The sequence below is a fragment of the Myotis myotis genome, unplaced genomic scaffold (assembly GCF_014108235.1).
Source record: "Myotis myotis isolate mMyoMyo1 unplaced genomic scaffold, mMyoMyo1.p scaffold_m19_p_7, whole genome shotgun sequence".
NCBI lineage: Eukaryota > Metazoa > Chordata > Mammalia > Chiroptera > Vespertilionidae > Myotis > Myotis myotis.
In genome coordinates, this window is record NW_023416379.1 from 6,874,560 (window position 1) to 6,900,914 (window position 26,355).

Genomic DNA, 26,355 nt, shown 5'->3' on the forward strand with positions numbered 1-26,355 from the left:
TGAACAAATACAAGACAAAGCATTGCACAAGCTTTACACAGAAAGACCTGGATTTGAATTCCAACTAAGTCATCTTACTACAAGTTGTTAAACCTCTGAAGCTTAGTTTTCTCGTTTACAAAATAAAAATACTCATTTCACAGAAACACTGCATATAAACTTTTTAGAACAAAATTAAGTAGCTCAACAAAGTTGGCCATTATTAAAACCTTCCTCTTTGGTAGTTATTCTCCATTAAGTGAACAACACTAAAAGACCCATCAAACATGTTTTCACTAAGCCATTTGAAGGTCCTTTCTATAGTCATTTATATTACTAGGACAATGAAAATATATCAAGTTCTACCTATGGTTAATAATACATTACTTTCATTTTCTTGGGTAAGCCCTGAAATTTCAATCAAGCATTAATTAGTCCATACTTTAGCAGACTAAAGCTTTGTTTTCAGGCTTTTTTTTTTTTTCTGGAGGGGTAGGGGGGAGGTGGTTAGAGAGGGGGTGAGAAAGGCAGGTTCTGGGAGGTGAGGTAGTGGAAAAATAATTTAGACTTGTCAAACATTTTCAACAATCTAAAAAGTCACCTTTCATCTGAGAACCCCTTTCTAAATCTACTGCATTTAAACAATGCATCTACTACAGAAACTTAAGGCATTACTCAGAGAAATAGTAATTTAGTATTTTTCAAAGGATCACTGAATACATATTATGCTTCCAACTTTTTCTCTAGATTCTCTAAAATCTCGTTTCTTTATGAACTCTGATCATCAGGAAAACAGGCATAGATCATTTCATCTAATTCCTCAGTGAATTCCTGTAATAAAATTTAATATTGTTCTTAACTTATAAAGATTGATAAAAATTTCCCCTAGAACGCTTTTAGCAACCTGTTAAATAGTTATCTGTACCAAAAAGTCCCTTATACAAAAATTCACAAAATATATTTTCCTTGAATTCAGAAACATAAGAATTACTCAGCTAATTCCCTTGTGCTTATTTTTATTGAAAAAGGATGATTTAACATTTCCCCTTTCTTGTGCGTTGGCTTCTATGGTGGACCTTGCTGATATTTAGTAGTATAAACATATACTCAAACATCTACTAACATCTACTTCTCTGCTATATTTAACTAGTTTTGTTGTATACAAAAATAAAATCTATTTTCAATTGTGATTAACAATGCTAAGATGCTTCAAAGTTATTTTTGAAGTAGGTGTATAAATTTACACACTTAATGAACTAGTGTTACCCAGCACATGACATCAGAAACAGCTTGTCATCATCCAGTTTCCTTCTATTCTATTTCCATCTTCACATTTAAATAGTCTACATATTCCACCATTGCATCAAATCATCTTGGACCTCCATCAAAGACTTAAGAATTTTTATGGATGTCACTATAACCATTCAGTATTTTAAACCCTCATTCTAATCAAATACAGGGTGTTCCAAAAAATGTAAACACACTTTGAATAATTATAATTCCAATGGGTTAAATCTGAAAAGAAATATCACTTGAGCTATCAGCTGTTCCACTGTATACAGGGACACCCTGTATATAACCTACCACTCGAAATCTGATGCAGGACAGAAAACACACCCTGGCTTGAACAATGGAAAATGTCAGAGAATAAAAGTTGACTCTGGAACCTTTCTTTTCCTTTGCCTGACAATTCTCCTCTCTCTGCTTGAGTCAGAAGACCATGGCTGCTTGCTCCCGAGGCTTGGCTCTCTGCAGACCCAGTGTTCTCAAATATGGGTTGTAATCCCACCATCTATTTCTTGGGGTCTGACTCCCTACTACCATGTTTTCCAAAGTCTAAAGTGGCTGCTGATCCTGCTATGCCATTCCATCAAACTATTCCCTCCGTTTACACTACTTTAACTTCTTTAGAGCTACTGGTGCCTGCTGTGTCTACACTCTGCTTCCCACATTCAAGCTTTCCCCCCTCATGCGCTATGTTCTAATGGTACCTAATACCGTGTGAACAATTCTTTACTTACCCAAACTCTATCCATCTGACCCCAGTGACTGAAATGAAATCCAGTCTTGACCTGCCCCTTCCTTTGGCTACTCAAGACTTATCAATTTAAAGGAAAGATGTAAACAAATAGCCTGGGTTTTCAGTCTAATTAATTCATTATTTATGTTTCAACTCCCCTCAGGTACACTGAAAAATAAGTGCTCTTTGAATTAGTAACATTTTAAATTTCTATACTATCACTTATATGCACATCAAATACTTATTTTTAGATCTAAAAACAACTTCTTCAAATCAAATCAAGATTTGAAGAATCTTTTACCTAAACTGGGATATCTTACATGCTAGTGGCTACTGCAACAAAAACTTTCATTTCTAATAAAGATTTTTTAAGTTGCTGATTACACCCAGGCCAGGGTCAGCACAGTTAATATTTTAGGCTTTGGAGTCCACATGATCTCTATCACACTACTTATACTTAGCTCTATCCCCATAGCAGGAAAACAGCCACTGAAAATCCATATTTAAATGGGCAGGGCATGCTCCAACAAAATTTACAAAAGCAGGCCAACCCCTACATTTAGGCAATGTTTCTCAATTCTACAAATGTGCACTATTTGGGGAGGATACACATTGCAATCTCTGTCCTTAGAAAGCATCTTCATGCCCTCCCTCATCTACACACTGAGTGAAGCTCGTTACCCCAAACTTAAAATGTTGTACTCTATTGCTTGTTATTTCAAGTACTCTTCAGTTCAAAAATGAGTGCCTTTTTCAACTTGAACATTATTAAGTAAATACTATTATCACCTTGGAAGAATCCATCAAAGAACTTATTTGTGACATACCCCAAAGAACCATCAAAATTTGGGTGAAATCTTGCTCATTTACAGACTAATTTTATGCCTTCAAAGTTGTTGGTTCTATGACCAATGGAATTAACCTTAAGTGTGAACTTACAGCAACTAAAACAGTAATCAACTCAATCCATTTTTTCAACAGTGGTCCTTTCGGGACTTGAGATTACTAGTTAGGATCCCTTAAATCTCCAAAGAAATCATAAATCATAAAAGTTCTTAAACTAATACAATCTTGACACTTTCAATGCAAGATAGCATGCGAACCACAGACATTTGTCTTTTCCTCTCCCTATTAAGAGGACAATAAATAAAAAATTCAGAAGGTATAACAACTCACAATGAAAAGCAGAAGAGGGTAGTAGAATCAGCAGGCAATATGTCACAAATTTCCAGAAAATGGAAATGTGTAAGGATTGGTAACTGATGAAACAGAGAAGAATACTCAAGCCACAGTCCATACAAAAGAATATACAGTGGGGCCTTGACTTACGAGTGTCCCGACTAACAAGTTTTTTGAGATACCAGCTGTCTCTCGGCCGATTTTTTGCATTGAGTTGATAGAGTAATTTGAGTTAACGAGCTCCTTAGCGAGCTCGGTCTTGGAACTAATTAAACTCTTAAGTCAAGGCCCCACTGTATAACCAAAGAGAAAAATAATTTGTCCTGAAGAATTCCAGATGCCCACCACTCAAAATCAAGGTATTAGAAAGGACATGAGAGTATTATGCTAAGTGAAGTGAGATGTAAAAGGACAAAAAGTGTATGATTTCACTCTTTTGTGGAACTAGAGACCTGGTGCACGAAATTCGTGCACTTGGAGGGGGTGGGGAACCCTCAGCCCAGCCTGCGCCCTCTCGTAGTCCGGGAGCCCTTGGGGGATGTCCAACTGACAGCAATAGGACATCCTTAGTGCTGCTGCAGAGGCAGGAAAGGCTCCCGCCACCGCCGCTGCACTTGCCAGCCGTGAGCCCAGCTTCTGGCTGAGCAGTGCTCCCCCTGTGCAAGCACACTGACCACCAGGAGGCAGCTCCTGCATTGAGCATCTGCTCCCTGGTGGTCAGTGCGCATCACAGCGACCAGTTGTTCCGCCACTGGGCCGAAACTCTCCGACATCCCCCAAGGGGTCCCAAATTGCAAGAGGGGACAGGCAGGCTGAGGGACCCTACCAGTGCATGATAAGGGCCAGGGAGGGACACAGGAGGTTGGCCAGCTGGGGAGGGACCAAAGGAGGGTTACTGGGTGTGTCTGGCCCATTTCGCTCAGTCCCGATTGGCTGGACCCCAGCAGCAAGCTAACCTACTGGTAGGAGCGTCTGCCCCCTAGTGGTCAGTGCATGTCATAGCAAGCAGTTGAGCAGCCTTAGCATATCATTAGCATATTACGCTTTGATTGGTTGTACAGATGACCAGATGACTGGACACTTAGCATATTAGGCTATTATATAGAATATCAAACAAAAAGTAACAAACTAACAAACAAAAATTCATACAGACAACAGAATGGTGGTTACCAGATATGAAGGGGGTGGGAAGGTGCGGGGAGTAAAATAGACGGTAACAGATGGTGAGCACAATGTTGTATACCTGAAAATTATGTTATTAACCAATGTTACCCCCAATAAATATAACTTTTAAAAAGAGCCTATTATTCACAAACTTTAATACTTGAGAACCAATAGACCTTATTACAAATTTTACTTCAACAAGTCAAAAACTAGATATTCTCTACATCCAAAATTTCTCACTCCCTAACATACAAATTCTCTTTTCCCAAAGAACACCATCTTCCATATTATTTTTGGTATGAGACACAACATAAAATATTAGAGAATATAAGCATGTAACAAAGTAACATACAAAGTCAGATGCCTTTGACATAAAATGTAACCAGAAAATAACATTAGAATTAACTGTATCAGAGTCAACATTAAGAAAAGCACACTCTAAATGTGAACAACAGTGACTTCCTCCTAAGATTTTTAAAGTAAATTTCTCTGTAAAAAATGTTTGAGCCGAAACCGGTTTGGCTCAGTGGATAGAGCGTCGGCCTGCGGACTGAAAGGTCCCAGGTTCAATTCCGGTCAAGGGCATGTACCTGGGTTGCAGGCACGTCCCCAGTGGGAGATGTGCAGGAGGCAGCTGATCGATGTTTCTCGCTCATCGATGTTTCTAACTCTCTATCTCTCTCCCTTCCTCTCTGTAAAAAATCAATAAAAATAAAAAAATGTTTGAAATAAAACTCTAAAAATATAAGTGTGGGTTTACTTCTACTAAAGTAGCAATATTCCTGAGCAATCAATTTTTTAAAGAGCAAAGGCCAAAAGATTATGTTAAAGATATTCTGCAAGGATCCCCCCTCAGATCAGGCTTTTAACAATTTATACTAAGTAATGTGTTGTGTTAGTATGAAAACTTCAGAACAGTTTCAAATGTACCTTTGGGGGGAAAAAAAAAAAAGACCATTTATAACATAAAATCCCAAATGTTATTATACCTAAAAACCAGTGAGTAAACATAGAAATAACTGTTTTTTCAAAACAACATACTTTTTTCTCATTATAAAAATATTTTAGTATAGAAAAAAATGAAAAATACAATTAAGCACAAAAGATAGAAAATGTAAGTCATCTATAACCCAACAATTCCGCACTCAAATCAAATATACTCATTAGTGCCAGCACTACAGACCCAATAGAATAGGCAGACAAGGTCTCTGTCTTCATAGAACAAATTGAGTACATCTGGAGACAGAAGATATTCTAAGAAACAAATAGACACAGTTTCAGAGTATGTAGTTAAGTACACAATGAAGGTAGTAAATGTTATTTGGTGAAAAGAATGCAAAATTGTACATCTTCCTCAGAATCTCAAATCTAGAACCTCTTGTTTTAAAACTACAAATATGCCGAAACCGGTTTGGCTCAGTGGATAGAGCATCGGCCTGCGGACTGAAGGGTCCCGGGTTCGATTCCGGACAAGGGCATGTACCTGGGTTGCAGGCACATCCCCAGTGGGAGATGTGCAGGAGGCAGCTGATCGATGTTCTCTCTCATCGATGTTCTCTCTCATCGATGTTTCTAACTCTCTCTCTCCCTTCCTCTCTGTAAAAAATCAATAAAATATATTTAAAAAAAAAAAACTACAAATACATAAGGGGGAATTATGTCTATTTTCTTAAAATTATAAATTTGAAGCAAACCTCTGTCTAGTAAGATCAACCCTATATACCAAGCTTTGAGGGATAAAAAAGAAATCCTCTTGTTCAAAAAAAAAAAAAAAAAAAAAAAAAAAAAAGAAAAAGAAAAAGAAAAAGGAAATAAGGCCATAATTTGATATATGTAAGTACTAACAAGATTATGACAAATGTATATGTTTATGTGCTTTATAACCAATTATCCTTTCCTATGGGCTATAAGCATTTTCACATAAATAATTAATCTTTTCTATTATTAAGTAGAATATCATATTTCTCAAGCATTGGCAGATGTCTAAGGCTAACATTACAATTTTTAATACTGTTATAAAGGAAGCTATTTATTTTAGAATCTAAGCTATATTTTAAAACTGTGTTAATAACAGGCAAACTGTAATCAATCTCCCTCCCACACAAAAAAGACCATTAAAAAAACTAAATTTAGATCACAAAAACTTATTTGCATGGTCCTTAATTCAATGCACAAATTTATATCTTTTCCAAATTCTTGGAATAAAGGGGGTTAAAAAATACTCTTTAAAAAAAGTATGTGAGTTACATTGAGCCAAGATGTAGTAAGCCAACTACAGCCCTCTCACACTGACTACAACTAAAACACCAGACTACAAAAAGCAACTGCCTGCGGACTCTGAAAAGTAAACAGCAAGCCAACTAAACACTAGAGTCAAACTTGAATGTGACCAGTGATAGCAGGGAAGGAGGCTGTGTATGGGTGCTGAACACAAAAATTTCAGTGTTTTGTGTTCCTCTATCATCTCTGGGCTTTGATCCCAGACCTGGCAGAATCCAACAGGTTTGCCAATACTACAAGCAAAACCACCAGGGGAGACCCCCTTTGTCTGGTGGCTAGCCGAAAGGACTCCTCCATGTTCTCAGGGAGGGGGCTCTTCCTGTATGCCCCACTCTTCTTTCTCTCCCCTGGCCCTTCTAAGCATTACAGGGCAGCCACTGTTGCCACACCAGCATCTAAAACCCCAAGAGAAGAGCCATCTCCACAAAGAGAAAGCAGGAAAAGGAAGTCCTGAGACCTGCACACAGTATGGGGGAACCCAGAGGAAGCTGGAGAAGCAGCTCCCCTAATTCTGTGTATGAACTAACAAGTCCTGGGCTCATCTCTGGAATGGGGCCTTCATGAAAGAGACCCCAAGAAGCCCAGCAGCTAAGAACCCGAGAACTAAAACCTGTGTAAACCCAATGCCCAGAGATGAACTCCTGAGTGGCACATGTGCTGGGCGCACCTAAATAGCAAAATAAATGCTCTGAAATTGGAGTGACATTGGAATAACCACAAAAAGGCAACACAGAGCTTGCATCCCGAACCTTACCAAGTTCAATGACTGAATCAATGTTCTCCAGAGGATTTAATGAAGTCCTACAATACTAAAAATGTCCAGTATATAAAAGCCAAACCTACTTGGCGCACACACATGCGCACACACACACACACACACACACACACACACACACACGGAAAATCTGTCCACACTGCTCAAGGGAAAAGATAACAGATGCCAAACCCATGAAGACACTGATATTATCAGTCGAAGACTTTAAAGTTACAATCATCCTCAATAAGGTAAAGGAGAAAAACTGTTGAAATAAATGCAAAGAAGTTTCAGCAGAGAAAAAGAAACTACAAAATAAAAATAGAAATTTTAGAACTAAAGAAAAATTACAGTATCGACAAAAAATGTAGCATGTTGCTAAACACAAGAGGTATAAAAACTTCACTCGTGACTATATATTTTAAGTAAATGGACAGGATTACTTATTTAAATAAACAGACAGGATAAATAATCACGATTATTTTTATATAACACTAGAGGCTCGTTGCACGAAGAGACTCGTGCAATAGGCCTTCCCTTCCCCTGGCTGCCGGCACCTGTTTTCCTCCGGCACCGGGGACCCAGGCCTTCGCTCCGGCCAGAGCCTTGAGTCTTTGCTCTGCTGCTTCACGCCTACGTATGCAAATTAACCGCCATATTTGTTGGGTTAATTTGCATACTCTTCTGATTGGCTGGTGAGCATAGCGGAGGGACAGTCAATTTACATGTTTGTCTATTTTTAGGTAAGATATTACATGACAGTTTTTAAAAAGTCCAGAAAGAGAGTTTTAAGGTATACTGAGTAATAGAAATGTATTGTTAATGTACAAGTAAGAAAATGTCTAATATGTTATGCAACAAATACAAAATATCTGCAGTAACTACAACTTTATATATGTATGAATTAAATGCAAAAATAAGACTAGGAAAAATATTCAGAAAAGTATCAGTAATAACAACTGCATATAATTTATTTGACATAGAATATTCCCTTATAATTAAAAAAGAACAAAAGTCCTATTTTCTATTTCATGCTATTCTCTCCACCTAGAATGGTCTTCTACTTTTTATCAAACCATAACCTAACTAACTCACTAGATAAGAACTTTCTCAAAGTAATGCTAGCCTGATTAAAATAAAACAGAACAGCCCGGCTGGTGTGGCCCAATGCTTGAACGTTGACCCATGAACCAAGAGGTCATGGTTCAATTCCCAGTCAGGGCACATGCCCGGGCTGCGGTTTGATCCCCAGTAGGAGGTGTCTAAAATGTAATCACAGATAATATTATGGAGACACTAATTTGAAGTGTGTATATTAAAAAGCTGGTGTATGAGGAAACAATTTACTTAACTACTAGTGGATTAACATATTTGTTTTTCTCCCCTCTCCTCCCAAATGGCATTTAACAGAGAAACAATATACTAATAAAGTGGTATTTAAACACTTAAAACTTTGCCTCATGAAAACAAGAACACATGTCATAATTTAGTGCCAAAATATAAAAATGGGGGAGGTATTCAGACAAATGAAATGTACATCTAGTTGGAAACAACAGAGAAAAGGTTTAATGAAGAAAACAGACGTAAAATGGACTGACTTTTTTTGAAAAAGAAAGCATTCCTGTTCAGCTGTGATTCTGCCTCCACACTATTTCCATAGGTAGCCCCTCCTGAGTAAACCTCTCTTGAGGAGCAGTAATGTTTCTGAAAGGACGGGAGAAGTGGCTATTTCCTAATGGGAAAGCATTAGAATCTCAACAGAATGCTGTCACTGAGTTCCCGTAACAAGACACACAGACGGGAATATACAATGCAGAGCTTCGCATAGAATAAGTATTCCTGTTTCATAGTATTGCATATAAACAATGTATATGATAAACATATTTATAGCAAGGGGAAAGTGATGAGGACATTGACTAAAGTACCAATATTTATTTTTATTATTTAGGATTGAGAATAAAAAGGAAAGGAAGGATGCAAAACATCTTTTTAATATAATTCACTGAATTTTGTGACTGAAAAGATATAAACAAAAGGGAGGTACCCAGGTTTTCAAGTGTATTTGGGAACATGATTTTATTACTAAAATAAAGTCTAAAAGTAGTAAGTTTGGGGAAGAAAGACAAGGTGATTAGGATCCTAGTTCATGAACAAATGTACACAAAATACCTAGATGATATAAGACTGAATCCCAGAAGAGAAAAGTCAAAATACAAGTCATCCCTAAAGAGACAATAGTTGAAGAGACATAGAATAAAATACTGAAGACCAAATATCAGACAGACTATAAATAGAACAAGAAGAGCCTATCAGCCTATATTTCATTTCAGAAATAGAGCAACAAATACAAAGACTAAAGAGACACACTGTAGCATACATAATAGAAACATTTTTCATCTCTATAGCACTGTCAGTTATTAAACACTATCACAAATGCTATATCTCTTTTACCTTCAGAATGGCCCAATGATACTTATTATTCTCATTTTATAGATATATAAACTTAGGCTAAGTGACTTCATTAAATTCAAATTGGAAATAAGCTACAAAACCATATCTCAAACTTATTTTGGCTACCAAGACACACATTTTCCAAAAAAATAAAAAGTCCAGCAGTTAGCAACCAACTGAGCATAAACATATACAACTGAGTCACTAAGATGATAGATAACTGTAGAGATATATAATGTAATAGTATCAACCTAAGTAATAACCAAGAAAACTGTAAAACATCAGACTAAGATATTTAATGTCTACTGATCAAGTTAACAGCTAAATAAATTCCATTTAAATATAAATTTTAAGCAATCCTCAAACAGGTTTCAGTTTTCCAACCTTTAACAATGAAACTCACATTATCTAAAAGATTAAATTCAAATAATATTAAAATAGGCCAACTCCATCCTTCTCCCAAAAGCTAAGACATGTAGTATTTTGGGTTTGAGGGAAATATTAGAAAAGTAATATGGTAATAAATGCTGTGAAAAATTCTAAATATTAAAAGCTCTCATTCACTGCACCCCATCCACATACTGCTTAAGAAATAATCACTGTTAAAAGGCTGGTAAGGCTGCCTGCCTTCAAGCCTTTCTATATGCAGTTATGTACATATCTATACTAATAAAAGGGTAATATGCTAATTAGACCAGACATCTTCCAGACAAAGCTGCAGTGGCTGCGAGGGCCAGCAGTGGCAACAGCAGCAGGGTGATGGGGGCGGTGCTTTCCCCTGATCAGCCCGATGGCCTTCCGTAGAGGGAGGCCAGAGGCAGCAGCAGTGGCAGGGTATAGGGGCAGCGCCTTTCCCTGATTGGCCTGGTCGCCTCCTGCAAAGGGAGGCCAGACTGTGGCTTAGGCCTGCTCCTTGTGGGGAGCGGGCCTAAGCCATCAGTAGGACATCCCCTGTGGGCTCCCGGACTGTGAGGGGGGCAGACCTGACTGAAGGACCCTCCAAGTGCATGAATTTTCATGCACTGGGCCTCTAGTAAATATTATAAATGTGTATGTGTATATCTGAAATACTTTAAATGTATATTCTTAAGCAAAAATTATCCTCTTCATAACTGTCTAAAATTGATTTTCTTAAAAGCCTTGCTGAATTTAGTAAAACAATTCTTATAAATGTCGACTAATATTATTGATACAAAATACATGATGGTTTATATTTTGTTACTTTCTGCTGCTGAAAAGTTTTGTTCAACTAATTTTCCAACTTGGAAAATATACTGAACACAATCTAGCATTTTCTTTATACTCATAATCTCCATAACTTTATCCAGTATTAACTATGTTGTAATATGGAGTTATCTTTCAGGGTGACAGAGATATTCACAATGACACCAAAAGTTCCCAGTTGCGGCCTTTTTTTCCAACTACCTCTACTTCTTATTTTTTAGTTTTAAGAAAACTATTTTAGAAAACAAAAATTTTAAAAAAACTAATAATATTATAACTAGTATTCTTTAGCTTTCCAAATACTTTATAAAATTATCTTATAATTTTATGTATTCAAACCATTTTTTAATATTTTAAAACCAGCCAACATTTTAACTATTTAAATCAAATATGAGAGGTAGTCAGGGAAGGCATCATTATATCCCTATATTTAAAATGAATAACCTAAAACTAATGAAAATTGGAAAACTTGTTCATTGGGGTTAACATTTAAGAAATCCTAGGGCTTACCTTATCTAATCCCATTTTTTAAATGATGAAACAACTACCTTCTTTCTTGCCAATTGTAACCTATCACATCATTGCAACCACATTAATTTTGTAGCCTTGTCATACTTCAATATACCTGCACCAGGAGCCTTCTAAACAGTAATCTATGAAAATTTAAAGAAGGTAGTTACCAAGTAGCCACCATCATTACAATGTGAATATCAGAAACATGCTAAGGATACAGGCTTATAGAGTAACTGCACTCCTTCGAAAAAGATCAAGGTACATGGGCTTTCTAACCAAAGGCTGTTTTTACTGAGTTGCTAGAAAAAAAGCTGGCTAAGTGATGTTACTGTACAATAAATACCTCCCTGCCAAGAAATACATGCTGTTGTCGTATGGCAACCTATTTTATGAACAAGAGTGGCAGTACTGTAGCTTGTTTCTTATCCTGGCCAGCATTAGCATGAAACGATAGTAATCTACTAATAACCACCAATTTGCACGCTTCCACCTCCAACACAAACACTACCAAATTCTCATTCTAAAAAAATCCATATGGAGAAAATGAGAATAAACCAAGACACAGAGCAGAAATTTCTTCTTATCTGACGTCTAAGTACGTGCCTCTGATAAGCTGTGATTCTACACAAGTTTTATCAGAAACTTGATTCTTCAGCCGTAAAATGAGTCAGTTAAATGATATATTATCACAAGTCTTTCAGGTCTAAAATTTGTAATTTCTTGAAATCAAGATTAAGCATGGAAATAAACAAGGAACCCAACCACAGAACCACAAGTTCAAGATCTGCCTATAGATACAATGCATAACATGACTGTAATAGTCTTTAGCTACCCTATTCTAAAACTAAAGGGAACACAAATGATTCTCCAGGAGAAAACAAAATATATACATGTAAACAAACACATATATAAAAATGACTTCAGTTTATATTTTCCCTGGGACCCAAGCAATTAATCTTTATTTAATTTAAATTCTTTCCTACGTCTTTTGTAAACATCAAAATGAAAAAAAATGTTAAATTTACCTCCTCTTAATTTTAAAAATACTAGTAGCTGTGAAATGGCCAAATGAGAACAAGAAGAAGAATAATTCATTTATAAATCCTCTCATAACCAATCCCCATAAGCCATATTAGCTAGAATTTCTCAAATAAACATGCGTTCTATTTCTAATAATATCGCCTTTAAATCCACAATTCCATGTTCACAATAAAGCGGTTCCTGTAGACAGATTTAAGATAAAGCATTATGTGACTATGAGGAGCTAATAACATGCTGAATGATATGAGCAGGCTTAATGTTAAGAAATTCTGTTAAAATCTCATTAAACAAAATCTAAATATTTAATTTTATTCATAGATCATTCAATTTACCACTTAAATTTTAATTGCACACAGGAACATCTGGTTGCATAAGCAGAATTTAAAGCAAGCATATTCCATGGAGTTGCTTTTAAATGTCCTTGTATTCATAAATACAATGATAGGGAAAAGGGACCAAAGCCTTCTGGAGGGAAAAAACTGAAGAAGATAAAAAATCTACAAGATTTTACCCTAAGCTTCATTCTCTTCTTTCTCTACATCACCTCTCTGGACAACTGTACCCTCTCCTAAATCTTCATCTCTAGCCTATTTTTCCTAGGTGCCAGACCTATATATTCCCAGCTGGATATCTCCACCTTAAGGTCCCACAGACACCAAATCTTCAAGAAGTACATCACTACCGCCACAGTCAACACAATAGTCATTGAGATATGGATGATTTCAACTCTCCTTCCATTCTTAAGATCTTTATTTTATTCTAAGTAAAAAAAAAAAAAAATTATCCACCATTCAACTCAACCCACCAATTCTTTCTGCTCAGGTTTTTTTGCTCTTCCTGATTGGCCCATCTTAGTGATTGGTACTATACAATTGTAACTACCTGGTCCATTAGCCAAAGCCCTGGCACCACCCTCTTCCTCCTCATATCCAGCTCTCTATTATTAGTAAACTTCTCTTGCATTCTTGCATTCTTCTCCTCTATACTAGTACTAATTTAACCTTCCTTCTCCCCCCAACTTCATTCCTGTAGCTTGCTCTATAAAGATACTAATCACCTTTCTAAAACACAAATTTAAAACTTGTGCTTTTATTTAAAATCATTCAGAATCTCCACTCACTTTTGATTAGAAATGAGGTCTTATGCATAGTACACAAAGGCCCTTCATCAGAAAATCCTTGCCTAATTCTGTCACTCCCCATGACCCTATCTCCTACCCAAAGTTGACAATTACTTGAAAATGATCTTTGCCTCATTCAATGTCTCTTTCTTTATGCTGTATATACATCATGATATACACAGAAGAGTATACACACAGTATGTATAATGGCTACATCATTACTCTTTGTTTCATAATATTCATCACATTACCTTCTCCTAACTCTGTGGTAATTCACTGCCAACCCACTCTATTAGAAAATGAGCTGTCTGAGGAAAAGGAGGTAGGTAGCTAATTAATGTTGGCAACCACTCTGCAGAATACAATGCCTGATAGTACACATCATCAGATATAATAAAAGGGTAATATGCAAATCGACCGAACGGCCGGTTGCTATGACGCACACTGACCACTAGGGGACAGACACTCAATGCAGGAGCTGCCACCTGGTGGTCAGTGCGCTCCCACAGGGGGAGTACCGCTCAGCCAGAAGTTGGGTGAGCGCAGCAGTAGTGGCAGGAGCCTCTCCTGCCTCTGAGGCAGCACTAAGGAGCAGCAAACAGGCAGGCGGTAAGGAGCGAGGGCTCCTCGACTATGAGAGGGATGTCTGACTGTTGGCTTAGGCTCGCTCCCTGTGGGGACATCCCCCAAGGAGTCCCGGACTGCAAGAGGGCGCAGACCGGGCTGAGGGACCCCCCCAAGTGCACATATTTTCGTGCATCAGGCCTCTAGTAAACAGTAAAACTCAAACAACCAGCAAATACTTTCTAGCATTCTTTCCAGTCACTAGTTGCTACTGCATTAAAAACCACTTTTCTGCCCCAGCCCATATGTCTAGGTAGTTAGAGCATCATCCCGAACATCAAAGGGTCACGGGTTTAGTTCCCAGGCCCGGTCAGGGTACATGCTGGAGGCAACCCAATTCATGTGTCTCTCTCACATCGATGTATGGATGTTTCTCTCTCTCTAAATCAATGGAAAAAATATCTTCAGTGAGGAGTAAACAAAACAAAAAAGACACTCTTCTTGGTGTAAAAAAAGCCAAAGATATTAATACGTCTTACAAAAGCAGTTATTCACATCTCAATAAAGTTTTACCACAAAAAAAAATTAAAAGGTACTTACTGGTTTATTAAACACTTATAGAAAAACTACTCAGATAGATATAAGTCATTCAGCAACAAATGTCTAACATGGTAAAACTTATTTTTCCAGCAGAGCTGATATTTACACAGGAACAAAAACACTACCAGGAGACTTTCTCCCTATTTCAAGAAACTACATAAGCAAGTATTTTAAGAATCATTCTCATTCATTCATTAAAGCCTTAAAGAAAGATTCGTTAAATTACTATTATGTACTTGGATAATATTTTTTAAAGATCCTATCATACACATGTACTTATTACTAATTAAGTATGGGTTCTTTGTCCCAATTAATAAGGATTTACTTTATTGTCCTCCTTTAGTGAATTAGTATAGCTGCACGCTGAAAGCTTTATGACTGAGAATCATTTTCAAATAAAACTTGCTTCACACAAAAGAAATGGGAAGCAATAAGCAAAATTTTTAGGTTCACTCCTTTTGCTGTATATTTTATCAAGTTTTCAAGAAAGAATGCTCACTCTGCAATTAACATGGAAACAATGTTTAGGAGATAAAATGTCACTAAATGAACAAGAAAATATGCATTTCCAGTTCACACCCACACACAAAAAGTGAATGTAAACTCCATGAGGGCAAGGTTTTTTTGCATCTCTTTTTAAATCTGTTTTGCACACTGTTAAAATTCTAAAATCTAGAATAGTGTCTGCACATAGTGGTTAAGTGCTCAAGAAATTTGTTGAATGAATACTCTCACTAACGCAGTCTTTTTAAGTTGTTTTGTATTTAATGTTAAAATAAGCCTTATAAAGTCTACAAGGAATATAACTTCCTGCTCAATTTTAATTCTGATTTATAAGTAGCATGTTATAAATTCAAATTCTCAGGTGTCAAAGTTTGCAGCAGGGGCCAGTAAAGTATGACCCATGCCCTATTTTTGTAGGCCCTGAAGCCAAAAATATTTGTGTGTTTTTAAAAAAAAAAAAAAAAGAATTGTGACTGACAAGACTATGCAAAAAATACCTCAAGTGACCCACAAAACCTAAAATATTTACTATCTGGTCCTCTACAGAGTCTACTGACCTCTATGAAGAAAGGTTCCATTCACGAGAAGAAAGCTTTTGAATTCATACTTTCTTCCATCTATGAATTGAAACTGTGCCATTAGAAACAGATCTAACTTTCTCTACATCTAAACCTCTGAAGTTTGGGCTTGTTATTTGATTTTAAGAATGTTAAGGAAAAACTTATTTACCCAAGGCATTAAGTGGTTATGAAGCTGAAGCTAATAAAAAGTAAAGGAGGATTAAAGTTAGCTTATGTTTAATGTTTCACATACTAGAAAATAACAAAAAAGAAGAAAACAAAATTAATACAAATAGGAAGAAACTGAACCTAATTATATTCTAAATGAATAAAAGTACATTTAGGGAAAAAACTGACCAAACAATGACTGAACACAGTATTTTGACTACATACCCTAAGGCTAAATAAAAAACAAACTATAAACAAATATTAAATTTTGGTTAAAGGTTTTCTTTTTTAGACGAGATTGGGCGTGTTCAGGGTGGTATGGCCGTAGACGGTCTTCTTTTTAAAAAAATGTATTTCCTTATTGATTTCAGAGAGGAAGGGAGAAAAGGAGAGAGAGATAAACATTAATGATGAGAGAAAATTATTGATAGGCTGCCTCCTTCACACCCCCTAGTGGGGATTGAGCCTGAAACCCAGGCACATGTCTTTGGCCAAAATCAAACCCAGAACCCTTCAGTCTGCAGGCCGACGCTCTATCCACTGAGCCAAACCATCTAGGGCTAAAGGTTCATTTTCACAGACATATGGTTTAACAACTCTGAAACTACTTTCGTGTACCTTATGGTTGATCAAATAACATTTGGAAAGGGGAAAGGCTAGAATGAACCCTTCGATGTTAGAATGGAATTGATGGTATCATCAGGGTGAACTCAATGGCTTTTTAGGTAAAGAAAATTTTATATATATATATATATATATATATTTCAGCTCAATCTGTTAAGAGATATCTATTAAAAGAAATTAGGGCTCCTTGGAGAAATGGCTGATTCCAGGGCTGGGGTGGGAATGTCATATTATTCAAGAAAGTAAGGGGGTGCTCAAAAAATGATGAGCACATGTCAAACAAAAAACACAGGAGCCAGCTTGAAAGAGCTCTAACTGGTCAAAACTGAGGCAATCTAAGCATCAAAACATCCCAATGAGTAAAAAGGAATCCATAAGTTCATACTACATGCATACATACATACATAAATGAGGAGAAAGAAAGGCTCTTACAAAATGTCCAACTAATACATAAAGAATAGACTTAGAAAATCACTATTTGGCAACCATCTTAGTAATAACTGATTCAGGAAAGAACTAAATGGTTGCTAAAACAACTGGGTGCAAGTTTGATGAGTAATAGGGTATCTGCAGAGTTTCAAAATATCTCCCCTTAAGATATTTTTTACCAAGGAGAAAAGAATAACTTTACAATGGAGAAAATTTGCAGAAATTTATTAATGGGATAAATAGACATCATCTACTTCCAGAGGACACAATCATTTCTGGAGTATTCCTGCCAAATGCATAACCTAAACATAACCATGAAGCAACAGCAAGCAAATCCATAGTGAGGGAATTCTAAAAATAACTGGCCCATTCTCAATTTATCTCTCTTTATATAAAAGCCTAAGTGGCCATTTCAACTGGTTGCTATGAGGACGCAGTGACCACCAGGAGGCCAATGCTCAACACAGGAGCTGCCCCCTGGTGGTCAGTGCACTCCCACAGCCAACCTCCTGCAGCTGGCCAATCTCCCGTGGTTCCTTTCCTCGGCTGGCCCCAATTGGCCAGATGGCCTGGATCACCAGACAGGCCAAGGGATCCCAACCGTGTACAAATTCATGCACCGGGCCTCTAGTAAGATCATAAATGACAAAGACACTAATAACTAAGTGCTCTAGACTAAAGGACACTAGACAAGACAAATGAATACAAGGTGTAGTATACAATTTACTCTTGCTGTTAAGGATATTACTGGTACAATTAGTGAAATTTGAATAAGATCTGCAACTATTGCATTGTATCAATGTATTAATTTCCTGATTTTGACCATCATACAATGGTTATATAAGAGAATGTCCTTCTCTTTATTTATTGTTTTTTAATCAGGAAACAATGCTTTCAATGTGATTTTTTTGTTTTTCTTCTTAGAAAAGTTATTTAGAAGTAAAAGGTATCATGAATTGCAATTTACTCTCAAAATGTTCCAAAAAAAAAAAAAAGCCTGCATGTGTTCAGAGAGAGAGAAAGAAAAAAATATGGTTATAATTAAGTAAAGGAATTAGGATGAAGTGCACACAAAAATTCTTTTATCATTCTCACAACTTCTCTGTAAATCTGAAGTTGTAAAAATAAAATTTAAAAACTGAGAAAAAATAGTTAACTTATATTTGGACAATGCCAGTAAAAAGGAATTGTGAAAAATCAAGTGATTTTTATCCTTTACACAGAAGGATAAGGAAAACATCTCAATCAGAGTTTGAAGCCTGGGTGCTTCTAGACGGAGCTCTAATACTCACAAAGCTGAATTTCTTGAGTAAAACCACAATGGTTGGGCCTCAATTTATTCACTTGTAAAAAAGGGGATCATACCTATCCTACTTTTCTCACAAAGTTATCCTAAAGATCTACTGAAATATAATGATGGTGGGGGAAAAGAGGAGTTTATAAAGCTCTATATATTACAGCGGCTCACTTTTAACAATGTTTGATTAAAAAAAAAAAAAAAGAGTAGTACTTCAAAAATATATAAGCCAGGTATTTTTCATCATAGCGAGCAGCTGGTTCTAGAAACTAGACACTTGCTGCATAAAATGTTTTGGTTTGCAAAAATTTTAACTTATTCAACATCCTTTTAACCAATATAATTTCAAACATTTCAATAAATGCAAATAGCTATATTGATTTTTTTTGCCATAAAACTATAGTATCAAAACATTGCTAAGTTAAAGAAAGCCATTAACTAGGACTTGGTCAACTTTTTTAAAAAAATTAAGACATAATTGACATATAACATCGTATTAGTTTCAGGTATACTGTACTGGTCAATCTTTTACATACTGTGACCCAGTACAAAAAGATCTTCATATCATTTTCCAAGTTCTACAGAGTAAATACGTGATCCAAACTGCTTCTTCCTTTACTGACGTGCTATTCAAATAAGCCCTGAGGAATCAAATCAAATTCAAAAAGATGGGTGGGTGAGAGAGAGAGAGAGAGAGAGAGAGAGAGAGAGAGATAGGGAGGGAGGGGGGAAGGCCAAATTTTTTCATATACTTAAGTCAAGGGAAAGTTTGTTATAAAAATATTAATTTATTTTTCTAAATTCATAAAGGTTTGGTCACCACTTAAAGTATTTTTTAATCATTTACGTGTGGACACTACTATCTCACGGACAAAAGAAAACATCCTTTTTGGCTGTATTTTGTAAGAAAGAGTTATTCCAAAATACCAAATGTATTTTTAAATACATGTTAGGCCAGGGGTGGGCAACCCCTGGCACGCGTGCCAAACGTGGCAAGCCAGTTAACTTTTGCTGGCATGCGAAATCCTCTCTTATAATCTTCCATTTACAATTTTTTTCTTAATATCAACTTTTTAATTTTTCAGATAAATTCAGTGTAGATGCATCTTAGGTAATTTTATATAACATGTATACATTAAAAAATAAATGTATTTTTCATCATCATATACTGTGTTTTTGTCGCTCGAATGAATTTTATTATTTCTTCAAGGTTCTTCACATACGTACACCTTAAGAGATATCAAGTAGGCATAACATGTTCTCAAAAAATTAGGGTTGGCACGCAGAAGAATTTTGAGTCAGAGATTTTGCTGGTTTTGGCACGCACTCACAAAAAGATTGCCCACCCCTGTGTTAGGCCATTGTTGAAAACATACCGTATTCTTGTTTAAGTAAGTCTACTTGCTCAATCTCTATTTTGAATAGATGAGCAGTGTGGACTCTATAAGGCAAAATGCTGAGAACAGACCAGGCAGATCTGAGCCTGGAGAGATGTCCCAGACAAAGCAATCCCTAGAAAAGAATCAACTGGAGTCAGTAATGCCTACCAGCCTCACTAGCTCCGCAGCAAGACCATTGCACTCAAAGGATTACAAGAACATAAGCTCCAAGAGGGTAAGCTTTCGTTTATCTTGTTTATCACTATCCCAGCAGATAGAAAAGTGTCTGGTACATGGTAAACATCCATTAAATATTGGTTAAATGAATGAACAAATGAACGAAAAAATTAAATCCCAGGTCTTTCAAGTCAACCTATATTAAGTTGCAGAATTTATTTTAAAAACTTGGCATATATTAACTTAATAGCCACATTATTTTTAAAAACATGAATTAAAAAATAAGTAAATCAAAAACAATGAATAATCAATATTCCCCATTCTAACTAAATAGATGTCAAAGTTTGTAAGCTATATCTTGCCCTATAGTAGATACCATAACACATTTACATACCCTTCCCTGAGTTTAAAATATGGTCTTATCAGAAACTCTTGTAAAGCAGAATTAGAAAGACAAAATAAATGCATAAAATCAAAATCAGGAAAGCAAATGAATCATGTTTACAATCAAACTTGAGATAGTATTAACTCAGATAAGAAATCACAGGCTATAGAAACATTTCTCATCAGCATTTATTTCTCATAAATAGTACCTCTACCAAAATCTGCTCTTCTGTAATTAAAAAATCAAAAATTTGATTATCATTTTTGTTTCTCTATTCCTACAGCATATCTGTCAATGATTTGTCATCTTATAGTCTGAAGAACTTCCTCAAAATATAAGATGCATTTTATTTCCAATCATCAAATTGCATTTTAGTCAAAGTAGGCAATGAATTTTTTTACAAAACATACAGTAAAATTTTGTGAAGCAGAAGGCAAATAAATGCAACCAGAGTTATATAATTTATGCTCACTATTAAGAAAATAACTTCTATTTCACTTAACCTATTTTTGTGTGTGAAGAAATTAAACTTATTCCCTGAATGTTCTCTTTTAAGATTACTAATATAGTCTCAGTGACCAGCTTTATTCTGCTTCCCGAGTACTGCCCACATAATCAAGACATCATTTCAGTATCAATCTAAACCTAATATTTTCCAAAGGGCCTGCCTTACGTGGGTTATAATCATCTTACTATGCTTCTTGTGTCCATGCTGCTGGAAAAGCAGTCTGTACACGCAGGAGTAGAGGCGCAATCCTGAGAGAGAGGAGCAGAGAAATATGTTGAGAAAACAAAACCAGAGTAAATTGAGCTCACTTAAGAGCTTAGGAACTCAGCCAGTGTTCAAGGTCAAGGTTCATTACATTCTCTCATGTCACTATGCATTAGTAGCTGTCCACACCAGCAAAACTGGCCCTAGAAAGAGATAGCTGAAGTTCTGTGTACGAGTAGGAATATACTCACTAGTTCTAGGCCAAGTCCCCTCCTGACTCTCCCCCTTAGTAAGAAGTGAAAATCATAAACACATCAAAGTTCTGATTTAAAAATGTCCATCTAATCTCCTATAGTCCTACAATACCATAAAATGACCTTCCAAATAATGCTTATACATACTAAGCCCTTCAAAAAGTTAATTTTGTAGTTAGTCTAAGAATCTTCCAACAGGAAGTCTAAATACAATCTCAAATTGGTAATTTATTTACAGAGGAAAAAAAGAAATATCCAGAAGTGTTAACTACCTTGGTCCAGAGTCAATCATCTGCCTAGTATGTCATCCATCCATTCATTCAAGAAATCTGTATTTCGTGTACACAATGTATTAAGACACTGCTATGTATGAAGGATATGAAGCAATGACAACATATGGTCACTGTCCTCAGGGAACTTACACTCTAGTGAAAAGTAATCACTTAAAATTGTAGTAATCACTAGAAGGGAAAGTACAGAGTGCTTTAAGACTGTTTTACAGGAGAGCTAAGTCAGTGATTCTCAACCAAGGTCAATTTTGTCCTGCAAGTGACATTTGGAAATGTCTGGAGACATTTCTGGCTTCCACTCAGGGTTGCTGCTTCTACCCAGGGTTGCTACACAGGACAGCTCCTCCCAGCAAGCAATTGTCTAGTCCAAAATATCAATAGTGCTAAAGCAGAGAAACCCCGACCTAAACCAGTGGGGCAGGGAGGGTTTAGTGAAGGCTTCCTTCTGTTGTAACACTTAGTATGCTACACCTTTAAGGAGTTTTCACAAGGCAGAAGAAACAAAAAAAGAAGGCCTGATTGATACAATTAACCAAACCTCCCACTGGGAAGTTAAAATAGGAAAGAAAAAGGAGAAACAGATTCCTTAGCAGATGAAAATTAAAGAAAATGCAATGCTTTATAGCTGCTTCACATACATTCCCTTTCCTGAACCATAAACAAAGGGGAAAACACACAAATTAAAAATTTTCACATTTATTCCTCCCGCTACCTTTTCCACTGTTTTCTACCAACCCATGTCTACCTCTAGATATTGGTGGAAAGAGTATAAAAAGTCCTATAGTTAAGCAAATGAACATTCTTGATACAAAACTGGAAACAGAGTTAAATGAAGGTGGGATTTCAGTTTTGATATGAAAGACAAGGCATAGAACAGTGTTACAATGACTGGAAAGTCTGCACCCTGGAACAGTTTAAAGTTATCTGACTAACCAAAGGATACTAAGGACAAAACACTAAGAATTTAGGGTATCCAAAAATGATAAAAGGCACTAGAATCCTCTCAGAATTGATCAACCCAGGGAAATCCAAAAATTAAACTGCATCTCATACCTACAAATCTGGTCCTAGATCTTTCCTTCCCATGCAGCCTACTCAGAGCAGCAAGAGAATGGCTCAGAGGGGGAAAACAACCCTAGTAGTGCAACTAGCTATACAAAGAACCTAAAGAAGAAAAAAAAAGCCCTAACGGGTTTGGCTCAGTGGATAGAGCGTCGGCCTGTGGACTGAAGGGTCCCAGGTTCGATTCCGGTCAAGGGCATGTACCTTGGTTGCGGGCACATCCCCAGTGGGGAGTGTGCAGGAGGCAGCTGATCGATGTTTCTCTCTCATTGTTGTTTCGAACTTTCTATCCTCTCCCCTCCTCTCTGTAAAAAAATCAATAAAATATATATTTTTAAATGAATGATCTCTGACTGGTATTTGATTATGTTAAAGATTTATTAATTTTTGAAGTGTGAACTGGAATTGGTGCTGTTTTTTTAAAGTCCTTAAATAGAAAAAAATATCCACCACATAAGCAAAATCTACCACCACCATTCACTTTCTTATCCAAGCACAACCAATGCATAACAGGCTCTTCTGTGTTTCATATATTAGGAGTTCCGACTTTATGAAAGTGCCCCCTCCAATTAAGTTATAATTTTCTAAACAAAGGGTCATGCATTGCTATTCTCTATTCCCTCTTTTCAAAAGCAAACTTTACCATAATGGCCTCCACACAGTGGCATTCTTAAGGACAGAGGATAAATTTACAACTCACATAAAGCTGCTGCAATCCAGTAATGGACTGTGGCACTAAAGTAGTCCACAGATGTAAGAGGACCAATGAGACCCTTTCCACTTAGGTGAGAACACTAACCCATAAGCAAAGGCCACTATCTTAGCGTATCAACAACTACAACATCTTGTAATGATAACAATTCTAGAGTTAACTGCCCAGTCAAGCATCGACTCCTAGGAAGTCTTACATTCTTTCTTTCACTTCAGAACTGACATTAGTGGTGATGGCATTACCTATTTCATCACAATGACATTTAAGTGGAAATTCTAGTTTTCCCACAAAACAGAGTGGGCACCTAAATGTATCAATTCCTGAGCGTAAATCCCCTTTAACTCATGATAATTAAGAGAAATAACCACATGAAGGATCTTCTGACACTAATTTTGAACACGGGGTGGGGAGGCCAGAGAAGCCCTGAGAAATTACTGGTGGGGGAGGGAGGGGAGCATGACAATCATGACTCATTCATATCCTGCATAAGGTAAGGGATTTTCAGACTTGAAACTCATCCACTGTTTATAGGTTAAAACCTATATTCATTTTTTATTGGTTGTTTTTTATTTTTTAGAGAGAGGAAGGGAGAGAATGAGAGGGGTAGAGAGGAACAGGGAAGGGGGGGGAGGAGAGAGGAGAGGGAGGGAGGGAGGGAGGGAGGGAGGGAGGGAGGGAGGGAGAGAGAGAGAGAGAGAGAGAGAGAGAGAGAGAGAAAGAGAGCAATCAGCTGCCTCTAGCATGGGCCCTGATCAGTGATCAAACTTGAACCCTAGGTGTGCCCTGACTGGAATTGAACCCGTGACCCTTCAGTACACTGGGCAACACTCCAACCAACAGAGCCACACCAGCCAGGACTACAATTTCTGGCATGATCTTATTTTAAAACCAATTGGGGAGGGTGGGGGAGGCAGTCTTGAAACACCTGGTAAGTAGCAAGCCATAAAAGCTAAGCATTTCATATTTTACACATTTTAAGTATCAAAATATCTCACTGACAAACATTAATAATTACGCTTAGGGCTACTTTCTGGTGCCTTATAAAGCAAACGGAATTTCTTCACAATTCAATGCTTCAAAGATATCTTTAAATATAGCAGAGAAAGGCTGAAGGGCTCAGCCCAAGGATAAATGCCTTTAAAAACCAGTCAACCTCCTAAAACAGTGGTTCTCAACCTTCCTAATGCCACGACCCTTTACTGCAGTTCCTCATGTTGTGGTGACCCCCAATTTCATTGTTACAAATTGAACATAATTAAAGCATAGTGATTAACCACAAAAACAATATGTAATTATTTATGTGTTTTCCGATGGTCTTAGGCGACCCCTGTGAAAGGGTCGTTCGACCCCCAAAGGCCCTAAAACATCTTTTACCCTAATCCTATAATTTAGATTTCTTTTTAATTTTTCACTTTGCAACAGGATTTAATGGAAAACACTTATTACTGAACTATTTCCCACTATGTGCTTACTTGCACAAAATCTTCACATCAGCAAGCATAATAAGACATTCACAGAAACTATATTCAAAATCAGAAAAAAACTATCAAGATTATATATTTTGTGTTTAAACCAAAAAAATTTTTTTAAAAAAGGTTTAAGCATACTCTTCTTGTGGATCTTCTTCAAATATATTTCCCTTCCTCAACCTATAGTAAGTAATATGGCTACTACTTTTACGCTAACCCCACTTTCAAGCATGGTGAAATTTGAGCATATTAGGAAATAAGGGAGTTAAAGATTTTAAGTTATTTGAAATCCATAGGGGGAGAGGGATGAGTCCTACATACACTAAAATGGGAATACTACTTATTTGTTCCTATAAAGATTAGATAAGCGGTGAAGTGCCATGTCAATGTTAGGTCCCTAATACTTAATGTCAATATTAAAATGAAAAAACATTTCTATTCCACTGTGCTCTACTGTGATCAATCACACATACTATGCTTGTTTCTATCTACCACGTAAGGGATCTTGTTTTTCACATAGAATACATATTAAGAACCTCCTAGACAAGTGGTTCTCAACCTGTGGGTAGCGACCCCTTTGGGGGTCAAACAACCCTTTCACAGGGATCGCCTAAGACCATCGGAAAACACATATATAATTACATATTGTTTTTGTGATTAATCACTATGCTTTAATTATGTTCAATTTGTAACAATGAAAATACACCCTGCATATCAGATATTTACATTACGATCATAACAGCAGCAAAATTACAGTTATGAAGTAGCAACGAAAATAATTTTATGGTTGGGGGGTCACAACATGAGGAACTGTATTAAAGGGTCGCGGCATTAGGAAGGTTGAGAACCACTGTCCTAGACAAACAGGAGACACCCATCACAAAGAGGTGGGGTAGGGTAAATCAAATAATTGCAGTGGAAGACAAAGGATTTTTCTAAAAAATAGTAAGTTTGACATTAGTGCTGTAGCACTCTAGCAAATAAAAAGACTACATAGAGCTGGGGGCAGGGGAGGTTTCCTGCACAGATGTGAAACTATTAAATCAGAACACAGTATCATTACATATTTATTATTCCAGATTTTAGCACCATAGCGTATTGTAGGGGTGGAACCAAATTTTATAATTTGCCCGATTATCAGCTATAAATTCAAAAATATAATGAAAAATATTCTTAAGTCTATTGCTCTGGTTATTTATCAAGGAGGAGAAAATCCTTTAGAAAAAAAGAAGCTTGTTTTCATTCAGCGGAGCCACTGCTCTCTACTCACAGGGGGAGCCCAATTCACAGGAGTTAGCTAACTCAGCCTCCTTGCTAAGCCTCCTGGATGCCAATTCTCGGGGGGGGGGGGGGGGGGGGGATGCGGGGACATGTATAAAAGGAAAGAAACAAAATTGCTAAATAAATTTTAAAAGCTCTGCCCTCTTGGTACTATCATGGCAGC

At 36.7% G+C, this 26,355-nt stretch overlaps 1 protein-coding gene across 11 annotated transcripts in view; it reads right to left on the minus strand.

The window, feature by feature from the left end:
• SCAF8 (SR-related CTD associated factor 8) overlaps positions 1–26,355 on the minus strand; it is a 66,734-nt gene that overhangs the window by 38,868 nt on the left and 1,511 nt on the right. For 7 of the 11 annotated variants that reach the window (XM_036316128.1, XM_036316127.1, XM_036316129.1 and 4 more), the window contains one exon: positions 21,106–21,168. The exons of 2 other annotated variants lie outside the window; for them this stretch is intronic. In XM_036316128.1, coding sequence (XP_036172021.1) covers positions 21,106–21,168 — 63 coding nt within the window. Of the gene's footprint in view, positions 1–15,950; positions 15,987–21,085; positions 21,169–26,355 lie in introns of those variants that run through there. 2 more of the 11 variants (XM_036316132.1, XM_036316131.1) reach the window with 2 other exon arrangements.